The 15,206-nt window shown below is 40.0% G+C and overlaps 1 protein-coding gene across 1 annotated transcript; it reads right to left on the reverse strand.

Moving 5' to 3' along the window:
• Positions 1-4,169: 4,169 nt before the first annotated feature.
• Positions 4,170-13,840, reverse strand: LOC149034543 (uncharacterized). Its single transcript, XM_089193554.1, has 4 exons — positions 13,742-13,840; positions 11,629-11,713; positions 8,715-10,512; positions 4,170-7,514 (listed from the first exon to the last, which is right to left on the reverse strand). Exons 3-4 carry the CDS (start codon positions 10,497-10,499, stop codon positions 4,728-4,730), a joined length of 4,572 nt encoding a protein of 1,523 aa, XP_089049680.1. The 5' UTR covers positions 10,500-10,512; positions 11,629-11,713; positions 13,742-13,840; the 3' UTR covers positions 4,170-4,727.
• Positions 13,841-15,206: the final 1,366 nt, after the last annotated feature.

Here is a 15,206-nt window from a genome sequence, read left to right on the forward strand (position 1 = left end):
TTTTTTAAGAAGACACCTCCAGAAAGTTCTTTATCCTTCTCTCATCTTATTTGCCTGATTTTTGACTGCAAATATCATCTGCATTTGGCATTATTTTCGCTGATTGTCATGGCCTTTCCTGCGTGCACGTGCGAGCAAGTTCATATACAGCACTCTTTCGAGTTTCTTTGCGTGGTGTCGGGCATAAGTGTGTAGGTCTGGCTCAAAAGATATCTGCGCGCCGCAACACGGGTTTCTATGTTTTCTCCTTTTTCTTTATTTGTATTTTTATTCTCCTCCTTGCATTATCACACATGTATGTTTTTTTTAATCCTTCGGCGCGTTCCCTCAGATTTGGAAGTAGGCTATGAAAAGTCAATATTGACCAGAACTAAAACCTTTTCTATCACTATTTGTTTCAAAGAACCCCTGTTATTTATAACTTTATTTCTCAAGAGAATATGGTTTTATTTGCCATTTACTTCCATTAGTACATGAAACTAGGTTCCAATAAGTTTTTTTGTTTCGTGACTCCCAAAAGCTGTTTGCGACAACATCAGTTGAGAAATCAAAAGCAATTACACCTGAGAAATTCGCTTGTAGCCTTCTACGCGCAGAAGGCATCTAAGTAATGAAGCTTTCTGAGACCTCTGTAAACTAGAGACATTACGTGATGTCGAGGGGTCAAATATTTACATTAAATCTGTGACCCTCAAACAGATTACGTACTCGTACATGTAACGTCCGAAAAATGTCACGCATGTATAACACCGCAGGCGCACCTGGCGAATTATATCCACTAGCTTCAATAGCAAAGAGACAACTTATTTATTATTTGTATATGAGCAAGCCTATTTACCCTACTTGTAAAACTCCTTGATGAAGTCTACTATTGTCAGACGAAATGCGTGAGAGATAAATACAAGTTTTTACTTTCTCAGTTCGTGCAGTGAGTTCGACAGAAAAATTAAAAATTTAATCACCCTGTCATAATCAATGATTTGATACCGTAAGTACCAATTTAGGTACATCATTGGGCTTTGATCACAATAATGAAAAAAAATGTGCGTTTCCCCACGCTCGCCACATTTATTCTTTGGAAAATTATTTTACTGGAGGGCGATGTCACTTAGCTTGGTGCGTCTTGACTCTGGCCGACGAAAATTATCGAGGTAAACCCCATGAAGTTCTTGTCAAATGTTTTATAAACTTTGTCTACCCTTGATTTGCACGCAATAAAAGGCAAATTCCGAACGATATTTCAAAATATTTTATTCACTGGTCAATTTATGACTGGTCAATTTTTTGTGACAGCCAAAGATAGACATCTCTGAAAAGTCTCTGAAACTCTTAAAGAATTTACACTGTCGGTAATATTTTCCTCCTTCTCGCAACAGCGCAACAGACATTGTTAATCCTATGTAGTGTAGGTTTATCAGTTGTATTACGTCTTCATAGTGATGCCGTATAAGAAATCGAGTGTCTAAAAGGCTCTCAATTCTTGCGCTGGCCAGGGACGGCAACAGCTCACACGTCTAAACTCGTGGGTGTACAGCATAAAAAATAAAAAAAAATTGAGAGACGTTAATGTATCCCAAACGTGCGTTTCGTCCGAGAAGAAGCTTATTCTAGCGCGTATTGGCTTATTTGGAGATTAAGGCCCCGATTTCCCGATATATCTCAAATATAGTGCACAACTTGGTTTGAGATTCAGACCTTCGGGTTTGTAAATGCCAGTATCCTCGTCATAAAAATCGGAGAAGTAAAGTTGAGAGAGAGGTGAATCTGAAGATGGCAGAAGAAATCAAAGCTGGTGGCAAGTCTTCCTGGTGGCAAGGTGACTGTAAACCTAATAGAACGCGTACTGTAACTGCTATCTTAGAGTCAGCAATGAATAAGGAAAAAGGGCAAGAAGAGCGCTTATCTGAACATCAGTTTTCCTAACTAATGATTTGTGACTGAAATGAACTTTATATCATATGATTGCTTGAGATACGCAGGTACTGTAGAGACACTCACATAAATAGAGGTGGGCGACCCTCCCTCTGACTTTCAAACTGCGACAAGTTTATAGCGCAGACCAGCTGGCACAGTTTGGAGCACCTCAGGGTCTCACTAGGCTCATCGCATTAGAAACCTTCAGCAAACTAATCGTAGAAGTGGGAGGTTATCAGCAACGTGCACAGATCCCTGAACGCGGGTCATTGCGAGAACTATAACCAATCCGTCACAGACAGAACAAGAAAGCGAGATATTCTTGTAAGAGGAAGGATGTATCAAGACGTTTCAGTCATTGGCTGCCATCCAAAAGCACCCTAACAAAGGCAACACAGTGAAGCTGACAAAAAAATCCGCCTACGATAAGATCAAGAGAAAATGGACGAAGACCGGCTTGCCATTTTAAAGGGGGTGGCTACGTTCAAGGTCGGACCTCAGGTAAACTTCTGACGAAACATCCCTAACTAGCCAAATGGACTTTGCATGGGCTCTTTGGAAAACACAAAAACCAGCCACCTTTTCTCAGAAAGCAAAGAATTATCTCCTTGACATGAGCTGGACAGGGGAGGAAACTAGTAAGGCAACCGCCTCTAACAAGACAGAAGATAAGGAGTGACCTTGCAAATTTAGACGAAGACTGCAGGAGAGGATACAGCTGCTATTAAGCTAAAAAAAATAATAAAGATCTTTGCATCTCACTTTTCAAAGTTGTCAAATATTTGGATGAATCGAAAAGTCTAAAAACTCAGTCGTTTATTTGCCTCTATTGATTGACAAGCCGTCAATCAAATTGACTGATACTTGAGGTGGACATTAACTAAGGATCAAGAAAAACCGGTGGGTGGTCTATATCCCCCAGGAAAAAACCAAAACAGAAACCAGTTTGTCGTTTTTAGTTTTGGGGTAGATCCTTTAAACTGGCAAAGTTTTGTTGAAATCGGTAAGATGGAATGTGCACGACTGCCCGGTGCTACATGCCATTTTTCTCGGATTTCTTCGACAATTTTTACCAACAGAATTCCAGCCTGCAGTTGATTTGAAAATGTATCTAAACAGGTGAACTACACAAACATACTATTTTAATTAAAGTGACAGTGATAGAAATCTATAAAAGCAACCGGGCAAAACACCGAAGTTCATGCACAATTAAGCGAGTATTTTCATGCGACAACTACATGTTTCGAATATTTTATGTGTGCGAAGATTTTATTTAGCTCACGCTCACGTATTTACAACAACATTTATAGTTACATGTAATTTACTCTAAAGTCATGCCAGTGGGATAGATTGTAAATTAAAGAACAATATATGCGACGGGCCAATTTCAGCTAAGAACACGTCGACAGAGCTGGTATCTTTGTAAACATCGATTTGATTATTTAGCACTCGAGAAAAGTCAACTCAAAAACTTTACCTAAAACGGTGGTTTGTTCACTTAACAATAAAGGTAGGTTAATTTTTAAGTTAAAATTGATATATTTAAATGAATCAAAACTGAAGTAGAGACCAAACACGTCGAGTTTTGTCCCAATAGCGTGCGATTTACAGTAGGAGTACAGCAAGAAAACTGGCCTAACTCCGTGAAAATGCACGCTATATATTTTGGTCTGGCGCGCTCGCTTTTCATGGGCCAAAAATAATATTTTTGCATGATAAACATGAATAATTTCTCGTTGAAAAGAGCTTTTTTATTTTATGTACATTATTATACCCCCGATGTTATGGTCGTCTGAAATATAGCAAAATTCAGCATACAAACGGAATAGAAAATATAGTGTATTTCACGCGGTTGGTTACAAACGAAAGAAAGTCCACTTGGAGATGAAATATAGTTGCAAAGCTACTCCGAGGGATGAAAAACAACTTATGAAAAAATGAATTCAAGATAATTTTTCTTTGTCTTGTACGAGCGTTGTGAAAATGCACTGAAAGCCCGATAGAAATGATGCAAATTAGGTACGTTTAGGCCGATTTCGAACTTTCGTATTTTTTCCCAAAATAAAAACTCGCTGGAACTTTTGAATATTATTTTTGAAAACAATTCACCAAAAGGGTCTTTTGGAGCAAATAAGTTGAATTTTTGCTTCTTTCGCCGGATTCTCGAAAATTACTGACAACCTCTCTTGACAATCAAGCTCCTGTACTTGTTGATCATTTCCGTTATTCTCCTGACCTTAATGTTTGATTCAGGAGTGATATTGTGAGGAGAAATTAGATGCTAGTCACTCTTTGGGGTTACAAGGTTAAATTAATAAAATTACTGGGGTATCTATGAATATACAATGGTTTGCATCACTGCACAAAAATTATCTCTTTTTCTTTTCTTTAAATGTGTTTAATTAGGGATATATAACCACAATATTTCTTGTCAAAAGCCTTGCAAGAAATTTCCAAAAATTTAAGCTTAGGAAATCTTCTTTTCCAAGTCACACATTAGTTTTAAAGTCTCTTCAATTGGCTAACTAATCACCTTTGAAAAGGATTAAGAATTTCCTTGAAGAACTAATCGCGTTCGAAACCTTGGCTTGTTCACTATAATAATGACTTCGGAACTCTTATAAAGAGATAATACTATACACTGTCTTGTTTCAGATTATTAAACTTAGATGTCTGATGAGAATTTTACAGAAATGTCTTCCTCTGTGTATCGATTCGAGTTGTCCTTCTTTTACAGGCTAGTAATTAAATAGTTCAGAGCTTTACTGAGTCTGGTTCATTCTCCTACAGAGGATTTATCCAAGTCATGCCTTTTAAGGTACGTCAGGCACCGGCCAATTTCCAAAATCAAATTTCACGTTGTCGCCTATGATCATTAATGGCGCCCATTGAGAAACTTTGTCAAAACCGTTGTTTCTCATCCACTTTCTGGCCTTATGGAGAGATTCGCTGACGCTTTCACCGCGGAACAAATGTCTGTAGAAACATGTCATGAACTGCTCCGTGGCTGTGTCATCCAGGGCCCATCGTGCCGCTAACACTGAGCGAGCTCCGGCTCCTAAGAACGCTCGGGCAATTCCGATAACTCCCTCGGTTCTAATGTGTCCGCGAGCACTGTGACAACAACTAAGAACCACTAGTTTAGCTCGCAACCTAGTTTTTGAAATATCCGCCATCGTCAAAAGATAATCTCCTTCTCGAGGTAAAGGTGAGAGTGGGGAAGGGTGCTTAGGAGAAAGAGCAATCTCCCCTCTTTCGGCATCACCATGGGCAGCAATGTGTATCAAGCTCACTGAATTTATCGTTTGAAGTACAGAATGCTTTGTCGCGGAATATCCTATCCAAGGCGTTACGCCAAGAAGTCTTCCAATCATCTCTGCTTCCTTTCTTGCACACGGCAATGGTGCTATATTTCTGCGCCTTCCCTTGTAAATCACCTCTCCAACCACAGGGTCACCCACTATCAGTGCCCCGGTCTGACTGTGATATTCTGGAGGACTGTCTTGAACAAGCTTAAGAGTGGTCAGAGAGGGAACTATCCGAATCCTGCATGTCTCTGATAAATACTTGCCTCCTTCGTCAGCCAAGGCTGCAAATGGCACTTGGTACACACAGGAATCAGGGATAATTATGATCTCGGGCTGCCTCAGTAAACTGGCTACAGGAGCGATGATTATCTTGTAACACAAGTCAAGACTTGTTTTGAAATCTTTGGCATCATAGTCACGCAGCAGTGAGCGCTTGTCGTAGGTAAGTGACGTCAGTTCGGTGTCATCTAAAGATCGATCTTCGCAATTCTCTTCGGGTAAAATGGCTTGGCTGCGGAAGGCTTCTTTAAAAAACTCATCTAACTCAGGGACTATTCCGGTCACCTTGTTTTGGTCCAGGTTCACTTTCTTTTCTAAAAATTGAATGGCTCCCGTTGCTTTAATTATCCAAAACCGTACATCATTTTGACCAACCGAAATGTACAGGCATGCACATTCTGCTTCTTTTGTGATGATCCCTTGAATGCCACACCAAGATTGTGGATCGCTTGAGATCTGCTCTTGAACAGAGTACCGAGCTGCCATCAAGTCGGCCAGGCCTCTTGCCCTTGTCAGCTCTTCGACGTAAAGGGCATCTTGCGACTTTCCAATGGAAGAAAGCAACCAACTGAGGAACTTGTAGGGAAAGGTGCCGTGCTCTTCTAAAAAAGATATTTGAAACTGATCGTTTTCTTTAAGAAAACCTCTCAAAGTGTCGAATTTTTGGATGGCTTGAAAAAGATGAAAAGAAGCCTCTTCACGATTACCTTGTGACGCCTTTAACACCGATAGATTACAAAGACACTGAAACTCCTCCAAGTTGAGTCCAATGTCCCTACTTAATAGGAGAGCCTGTTTAAGGTATTCTTCAGCCATGTCATATTTACTTTGCAATTGGAAACAGAATCCTAAATTGCTGTAACTGGCTAGTAGTCCTTCTCTCTCACCGATTTTCATATAAATTCCAAAGGCTTTCTTGAAATATTCTAGAGCCTTGTCATATTCACCACGCTTACAAGAAATTAACCCGAGGTGTCTGTAATCTGCTGCTTCTCCGCTGCTATCACCGATACCCTCTCTAACTGCCATTGCCTTATTTAGATATTTATCAGCCTTTGCATACTTGCCGAGCGAGAGAAAAAAACCAGTAAGGTTTCTATAACTTGTTGCCTCTCCTCTTTTTTCACCAATTTTCTTTTTGATACGAAGTGCTTTCTCCATGCACTCTTCAGCTTCGCTATGTTGCCCAAGGCATGCGAAAAAAGTTCCTAGGTTTCCGTAGCTTGCTGCTTCTCCATCCCTGTCGCCAATTTCTATTCTGATAGCGAGTGCTTTCTCCTGATATTCTCGGGCCTTGTCATAACGACCAAGTGATTGGAACAAAGTTCCTAGGTTTCCGTAGCTTCTTGCTTCTCCATGCCTGTCGCCAATTTCTATTTTGATAGCGAGTGCTTTCTCCTGATATCCTTGGGCCTTGTCATAACGACCAAGTGATTGGAACAAAGTTCCTAGGTTTCCGTAGCTTGTTGCTTCTCCATCCCTGTCGCCAATTTCTATATTGATAGCGAGTGCTTTCTCCTGATATCCTTGGGCCCTGTCATAACGACCAAGTGATTGGAACAAAGTTCCTAGGTTTCCGTAGCTTGTTGCTTCTCCATGCCTGTCGCCAATTTCTATTTTGATAGCGAGTGCTTTCTCCTGATATTCTCGGGCCTTGTCATAACGACCAAGTGATTGGAGCAAAGTTCCTAGGTTTCCGTAGCTTGTTGCTTCTCCATCCCTGTCGCCAATTTCTATTTTGATTGCGAGTGCTTTCTCCTGATATTCTTGGGCCTTGTCATAACGACCAAGTGATTGGAACAAAGTTCCTAGGTTTCCGTAGCTTGTTGCTTCTCCATCCCTGTCGCCAATTTCTATTTCGATAGCGAGTGCTTTCTCCTGATATCCTTGGGCCTTGTCATAATGACCAAGTGATTGGAACAAAGTTCCTAGGTTTCCGTAGCTTCTTGCTTCTCCATCCCTGTCGCCAATTTCTATTTTGATAGCGAGTGCTTTCTCCTGATATTCTTGGGCCTTGTCATAATGACCAAGTGATTTGAACAAAGTTCCTAGGTTTCCGTAGCTTGTTGCTTCTCCATGCCTGTCGCCAATTTCTATTCTGATAGCGAGTGCTTTCTCGTTATATCCTCGGGCCTTGTCATAACGACCAAGTGATTGGAACAAAGTTCCTAGGTTTCCGTAGCTTCTTGCTTCTCCATCCCTGTCGCCAATTTCTATTCTGATAGCGAGTGCTTTCTCCTGATATTCTCAGGCCTTGTCATAATGACCAAGTGATTGGAACAAAGTTCCTAGGTTTCCGTAGCTTCTTGCTTCTCCATCCCTGTCGCCAATTTCTATTCTGATAGCGAGTGCTTTCTCCTGATATTCTCGGGCCTTGTCATAATGACCAAGTGATTGGAACAAAGTTCCTAGGTTTCCATAGCTTGTTGCTTCTCCATGCCTGTCGCCAATTTCTATTCTGATAGCGAGTGCTTTCTCCTGATATTCTCGGGCCTTGTCATAATGACCAAGTGATTTGAACAAAGTTCCTAGGTTTCCGTAGCTTGTTGCTTCTCCATGCCTGTCGCCAATTTCTATTCTGATAGGGAGTGCTTTCTCCTGATATTCTCGGGACTTGTCATAATGACCAAGTGATTGGAACAAAGTTCCTAGGTTTCCGTAGCTTGTTGCTTCTCCATGCCTGTCGCCAATTTCTAATCTAATAGGGAGTGCTTTCTCCTGATATTCTCGGGACTTGTCATAATGACCAATTGATTGGAACAAAGTTCCTAGGTTTCCGTAGCTTGTTGCTTCTCCATGCCTGTCGCCAATTTCTATATTGATAGCGAGTGCTTTCTCCTGATATTCTCGGGCCTTGTCATAATGACCAAGTGATTGGAACAAAGTTCCTAGGTTTCCGTAGCTTGTTGCTTCTCCATGCCTGTCGCCAATTTCTATTCTGATAGCGAGTGCTTTCTCCTGATATCCTCGGGCCTTGTCATAACGACCAAGTGATTGGAACAAAGTTCCTAGGTTTCCGTAGCTTGTTGCTTCTCCATACCTGTCGCCAATTTCTATTCTGATAGCGAGTGCTTTCTCCTGATATTCTCGGGCCTTGTCGTAATGACCAAGTGATTGGAACAAAGTTCCTAGGTTTCTGTAGCTTCTTGCTTCTCCATCCCTCTCGCCAATTTCTATTCTGATAGCAAGTGCTTTCTCCTGATATTCTCGGGCCTTGTCGTAATGACCAAGTGATTGGAACAAAGTTCCTAGGTTTCCGTAGCTTGTTGCTTCTCCACTCCTGTCGCCAATTTCTATTCTGATAGCGAGTGCTTTCTCCTGATATTCTCGGGCCTTGTCATAATGACCAAGTGATTGGAACAAAGTTCCTAGGTTTCCGTAGCTTGTTGCTTCTCCATGCCTGTCGCCAATTTCTATTCTGATAGGGAGTGCTTTCTCCTGATATTCTCGGGCCTTGTCATAATGACCAAGTGATTGGAACAAAGTTCCTAGGTTTCCGTAGCTTGTTGCTTCTCCATGCCTGTCGCCAATTTCTAATCTGATAGCGAGTGCTTTCTCCTGATATTCTCGGGACTTGTCATAATGACCAAGTGATTGGAACAAAGTTCCTAGGTCTCCGTAGATTGTTGCTTCTCCATCCCTGTCGCCAATTTCTATTCTGATAGCGAGTGCTTTCTCCTGATATTCTCGGGCCTTGTCATAATGACCAAGTGATTGGAACAAAGTTCCTAGGTTTCCGTAGTTTGTTGCTTCTCCATCCCTGTCGCCAATTTCTATTCTGATAGCGAGTGCTTTCTCCTGATATTCTCGGGCCTTGTCGTAATGACCAAGTGATTGGAACAAAGTTCCTAGGTTTCCGTAGCTTGTTGCTTCTCCATACCTGTCGCCAATTTCTATTCTGATAGCGAGTGCTTTCTCCTGATATTCTCGGGACTTGTTATAATGACCAAGTGATTGGAACAAAGTTCCAAGGTTTCCGTAGCTTGTTGCTTCTCCATGCTTGTCGCCAATTTCTATTTTGATAGCGAGTGCCTTCTCCTGATATTCTCGGGCCTTGTCATAATGACCAAGTGATTGGAACAAAGTTCCTAGGTTTCCGTAGCTTGTTGCTTCTCCATGCCTGTCGCCAATTTCTATTCTGATAGGGAGTGCTTTCTCCTGATATTCACGGGCCTTGTCATAATGACCGAGTGATTGGAACAAAGTTCCTTGGTTTCCGTATATTGTTGCTTCTCCATGCCTGTCGCCAACTTCTATTTTCATAGCGAGTGCTTTCTCCTGATATTCTCGGGCCTTGTCATATTGACCGAGTGATTGGAACAAAGTTCCGAGGTTTCCGTAGCTTGTTGCTTCTCCATCCCTGTCGCCAATTTCTACTGTGATAGCGAGTGCTTTCTCCTGATATTCTCGGGCCTTGTCATAATGACCAAGTGATTTGAACAAAGTTCCTAGGTTTCCGTAGCTTCTTGCTTCTCCATGCCTGTCGCCAATTTCTATTCTGATAGCGAGTGCTTTCTCCTGATATTCTCGGGCCTTGTCATATTGATTAAGCGATTGAAACATTTTCCCGAGCCTTATGTAACATATTCCCTGGCCATGTGTGTCTCCAATCGTTTTCATGATGTTGACTGCTGATTCGTAAAATTTCCAGGCCTCCGTGATCTTACTTTGTACCCGAAGTATTTCTGCCAGTTTTAAATGTAGCCATCCTTTTTTAACGGTGTCATGAGAGTCTAGATAGAGGAGAAGTTCTTTAAGAACGTTTTCTGTATTTGTGTAATCCTTTATATAATCGTAAGCACAGATTAATTTCAAGTAGATGGCACAGAACATAGTGTTTGCCAGTGAAATATCGATTACCAGCACCTGACTATGTATTATAATCAAACATTCCTTGTATACTTCGATAGCTTGCAACACGCGACCAGTTTCGCGAAGGAAGTCGGCGACCGCCATACCTGTGAAGATAGCTGATATGGCTTCTTTTATGCTGTCCATCTTGACCCTGTTTCTTCTCAGTTTGAAAAAAAAAGGAGAAATTAGTGAAAACTTAAACACAGATTGTTTGTAAAAAATCTTTTAAGTTTTAAATTTCAAATTGCAATTTTTATCTTCCTCTCCCTGCCTTGTATTTTTGTTTTCGTATTCACAGGCGGTGCACGTGATTTCACAATTAGCAAATCATGTCGAAGAACTCTAACCTTGTCATTGGAAAACTGACGTGGACATTTTTGGCGTAGTTTTGTTGCTTGTTTTAACGGACTTTAGATAATTGTTTTTGAGGTTTTGTTCGCGCTATTTTTTGAACCCTTGGTATAAAATTTTGAGAAATTTTTATTTAAGCAAAATGTTGTGGTTCATTTAACAAGTTTAAAACATATTTTCTGCGGAGTTTGGACTCTAGCGTCTTTTTTTTGTAAATGGATTTTTTACATTGTCCGTCAAAGAGGAACACACCTTTGCCCTCTGTTCTACTGGAGTGTTCGTTACACTGTCACGCCAGTCACGCAAATCAGAGACCAACTGGAAAATTTAACGGCTAAGAGAACGCAACAAGTTTCATTTGACCTGTTGATTCCTACTTAGTTTGCAGTAGCTCAAGTCAATTGTGTGAGAGGTGCTCTTAACCAAACCGATTTACTGGGCTCTCAAGGGAGCTATTGTTGCAGAAATTAAATAAGAAAGCAGGTTTCCTTTGATCCGTGCTTCCTAAATTAAAAATACATTGTGACTCATAGATTTTGCATGTGTTCGGGGAATGTCCCATATTAGCTACCTCTGTGTGAAGGTCCTGTATTTTACGGAGGGTTTGTAAAAATATCCGTGCATAATCAATAATAATCAAGGAACTTTATTTGATGATCTTGCATTTTGATTGTGTATATCCTTGAAACAGATGCATTATTTGTCGATGTTTTTAGAAAAAAATATCATAAGGTATCGATATATAAACAATGATGTTTTTTTCCTAATATATCTCATTCAATAGAAGAACTCGTGGTTTCTTTTTAAACAGGGAAGGGAACAGTGAGATTTCTATATGCTGTTAATGTTGTTATTCTTATGATTTCATAACGATACTAGTGTTGTTTGGATTTCTAAAACAGTCAGCATCGATGCAAATTACCTTTTGAAGTTAGAAACGTTACTTATTCATATTGATGAAGGCAAAGGGACTTGTATAAGATCTTCCGAAGGAGATCAACTTTTTCCTGGAAGAAAAGAAGAAAAAAACCATGGTGAAAAGTCGGGAATTTATCAAAATTGTTTTTTTGTCCCTTGTCACGCCATCAAACTGAAAATAACCGGAATGAATCGGCTTAAAGCCAAGAAGCATCGAGAATATTTATACCAACCTGGCAAAGTCTTTCTTTCGGAGTCAATTAATTTGCACTGAATAGGCGATCGCCCAAATTTCGGACAAAATTTGATGGGGTGCAGTTTGAGAGGCCAATTTTGTTCCCTTTCATAAACTGCAAATGTAATGAGCGTAAAGGAAATAAACATTGTTTCTTTTTGTCATAAAAATAATAAATTGCCCGTTACGTTCTAGCAACGGGTAACCTATACCCACCCCACGAGTCCTATTCCCACCCAGGAGCCCATTATACCCAGTAATGGGCTCCTGACCCACCCCAACCATCCATTACTATTGGAAAGGGAAACTTGCGGTAAATTCCGAGTAATCAGGAGTACCTTTGAAGGATCTTTGAAGGAAGTTTCGATAAGATTTAGGAAAAGACTCTGTGGAAAAAACTTGACCTATTCAGAGAAAGGCTTTTCAAGAATTTGAAAATAATTTTTAAATTCTTGAAAAATATCAATGTGTTATCTTTTAAGGGTACAACACTTGTCAACCCGGCCGTTCCTCTTATTTACAACTTTGTCTTCGATGACGCAAATCACACTTACTGGAAAATGAATAGCTTATGAAGAGATAGTCATCGAGCACAAATAGCTTACCGTTTCAAGACAGAAGCTCCGATTTAGTACTGTAACAAGTCTTGACTGTAATTTTGTGTTAAAAATCCAACGGTTCTTTCAAAACATTGTATACTGAGACCGGATGTTACCTGCAATCAAAGTGAATTGTTTCATTTTTGCATGCTCACATACATCATTGGTAAAAAAGTTAGACGTACAAAACCGAAACACATTTACGTAGATTAGATGGCGCCGCTTTAAAAATAGGATAACAAATATCCGTCTGTCCTTATTCTTCCTTCATTGGAAGGAACATAATAAAGTTTATTTAAGCTTTTGTGATGGACATTCTAAATTCATATTTTATTTTTCACATAACGGTTGGAATTCTGCGCAAGGTTGGTGCGTTAGTAGAAAAAACTCCATGATGTAAAGTCGGGAATTTATCGACATGATTTTTTGTCTCTTGTCACGCCATCAAACTGAAAATAGACGGACTCAATCGGCTTAAAGCCGAGAATTATCGATAAAATTTATACCAATCTGGCAAAGTCTTTATTTCGGAGTCGATAATTTTGCACTGAATATGTGATCGCTCAAGTTTCGGACAAAAATTTTGTTCCCTTTCATAGACTGCAAATGTAATGAGCGTAAAGTTAATTAATTTTGTTCCTTTTTGCCATGAAAATGATAAGTTACCCGTTGCGTTCTGGCAACGGGTAACCTATACTCACCCCACGGGTTTTATACTCACCCTAATTATCCCTTACTATTGGAAAGTAAAACCTCCGGAATATTCAGAGTATTCAGCAGTACCTACTTTCAAAAGGAAAAAATCACTCGTTCTTGGAAGGAAGTTTCGATGAGATCCACGAAAATAGTCTGTGGAAAAAGTTGACCTATTCAAGAAGGGGGTTTTTCAAGAATTTAAAAATAATTTTCACATTCTAGAAAAGCAACAAGCTACGGAAACCTGAGAAATTTGTTCCGATCACTTGTTCAATATGACAAGGCCCGAGAATATCAGGAGAAATATAATTTTCAACTTTTGATAATTCGGCTTATCGCTCGGTGCACTAACTGTTCAAGTTTAAATCGTTTGCTCGAATAAAGCGAATAGATACACTCAAATAGATGACCGATGTTGTACATTCTTTTGAAAATTTTTCCTTGTAAGAGTGGGTACGGTCATTATCCACCTTTCGCTCCCCTCCCTTGAAGAGGTTTAACTTGTTGATCATCACTTATAAGAAGCTAAGCGAGATCCTCTGGAAAATGAACAGCTCAGAGATAGTCATCGAGCACAAATAGCTTACCGTTTCAAGACAGAAGCTCCGATTCAGTACTGTAACAAGTCTTGACTGTAATTTTGTGTTAAAAATCCAACGGTTCTTTCAAACAATGTATACTGAGACCGGATGTTACCTACAGCCAAAGTGAATTGTTTCATTTTTGCATGCTCACATACATCATCGGTAAAAAATTTTGACGAACAAAACCGAAATACATTTACGTAGATAAGATGGCGCCGCTTTAAAAATAGGATAACAAATATCCTCTATCCTTATCTTTCCTTCGTTAGAAGGAACACAATGAATTTCATTTAAGCTTTTATCATCATATTTTTCACATAACGGTTGGAATTCTGCACGAGGTTGATGCGTTAGTGGAAAAAAACTTCATGGTGCAAAGTCGGAAATTTATCAAAATTACTTTTTTTGTCTCTTGTCACGCCATCAAACTGAAAGTAAACGGACCGAGTCGGCTTAAAGCCAAGAATCATCGAAAAAATTTATACCAATCTGGCAAAGTCTTTATTTCGAGGCCAATTATTTTGCACTGAATAGGCCACCGCCCAAATTTCGGACAAAAATTGATGGGGTGTAGTTTGAGGGGGCTAAAGTGAATTGTTTCATTTTTGCATGCGTCCGTCATCGGTAAAAAAGTTTGACGTAAAAACCGAAATATATATTCATCAGATGGCGCCCTTCAAAAGTAGGATAACAAATATCCGTCTCTCCTTATCTTTCCTTCATTGGAAGGAACATAATGAAGCTCGTTTACGCTTTTGTAATGGACATTCGGAATTCGTATTTTTCAAATAACGGTTGGAATTCTACTCGAGGCTGGAACGTTTGTAGATAACCCTTCGGCTAACTCAGAGGATGTCGGAATTTAATCTCCAGAGAAGGTAGCTTGAAAGAAATCATCTTGGCCAGCGTCGGTTAAAAAATAAAATACAAGGCGACAGATAAACAGTTGTAATTCACAAACCGAAGAGGTCATCTTATCTATTCAATGTTATCAGTCAAGTCATGACAGATTTCCGTTCTGATTTCTCGGAAATCTAAATATAGTCGTAAAAAGTAGCTTCATGGTTTTTCAAAGATCTCTGGGATTGACTAAACCGAGGATAGACTTCAAATAAGATAGATGAGAAATTTAGTCGAATGTCTCGCCAGAGGAATGCAAATCGCGAATAATAATCTCGGTCTCAGCTGATGACGTTGTTGTCAAGCAAATTTCCTTTCGTGCGAGAAGAGGTTGCCACTGACGACGGAATATCTGCAAAAACACGAAGAAGGGGAAGAGAGGGGGAAGGGGAGGGAGAGAAAGACGCATCTCGTACCCATATCGTAGCCCTAATCTCGTACCCAGATCCTACCGATTGTAACTTTAACTGAAACAGCTTGGCAGCGATGAAGGATAGAAGATTTGAGACCTAAAAGTTACTTCCAGTTTGTTGTTATGAATTATTAGAAAATAACTTCCGGTTTTAAA

This window comes from Pocillopora damicornis, chromosome 14 (genome assembly GCF_964200805.1).
Source record: "Pocillopora damicornis chromosome 14, jaPocDami1.2, whole genome shotgun sequence".
NCBI lineage: Eukaryota > Metazoa > Cnidaria > Anthozoa > Scleractinia > Pocilloporidae > Pocillopora > Pocillopora damicornis.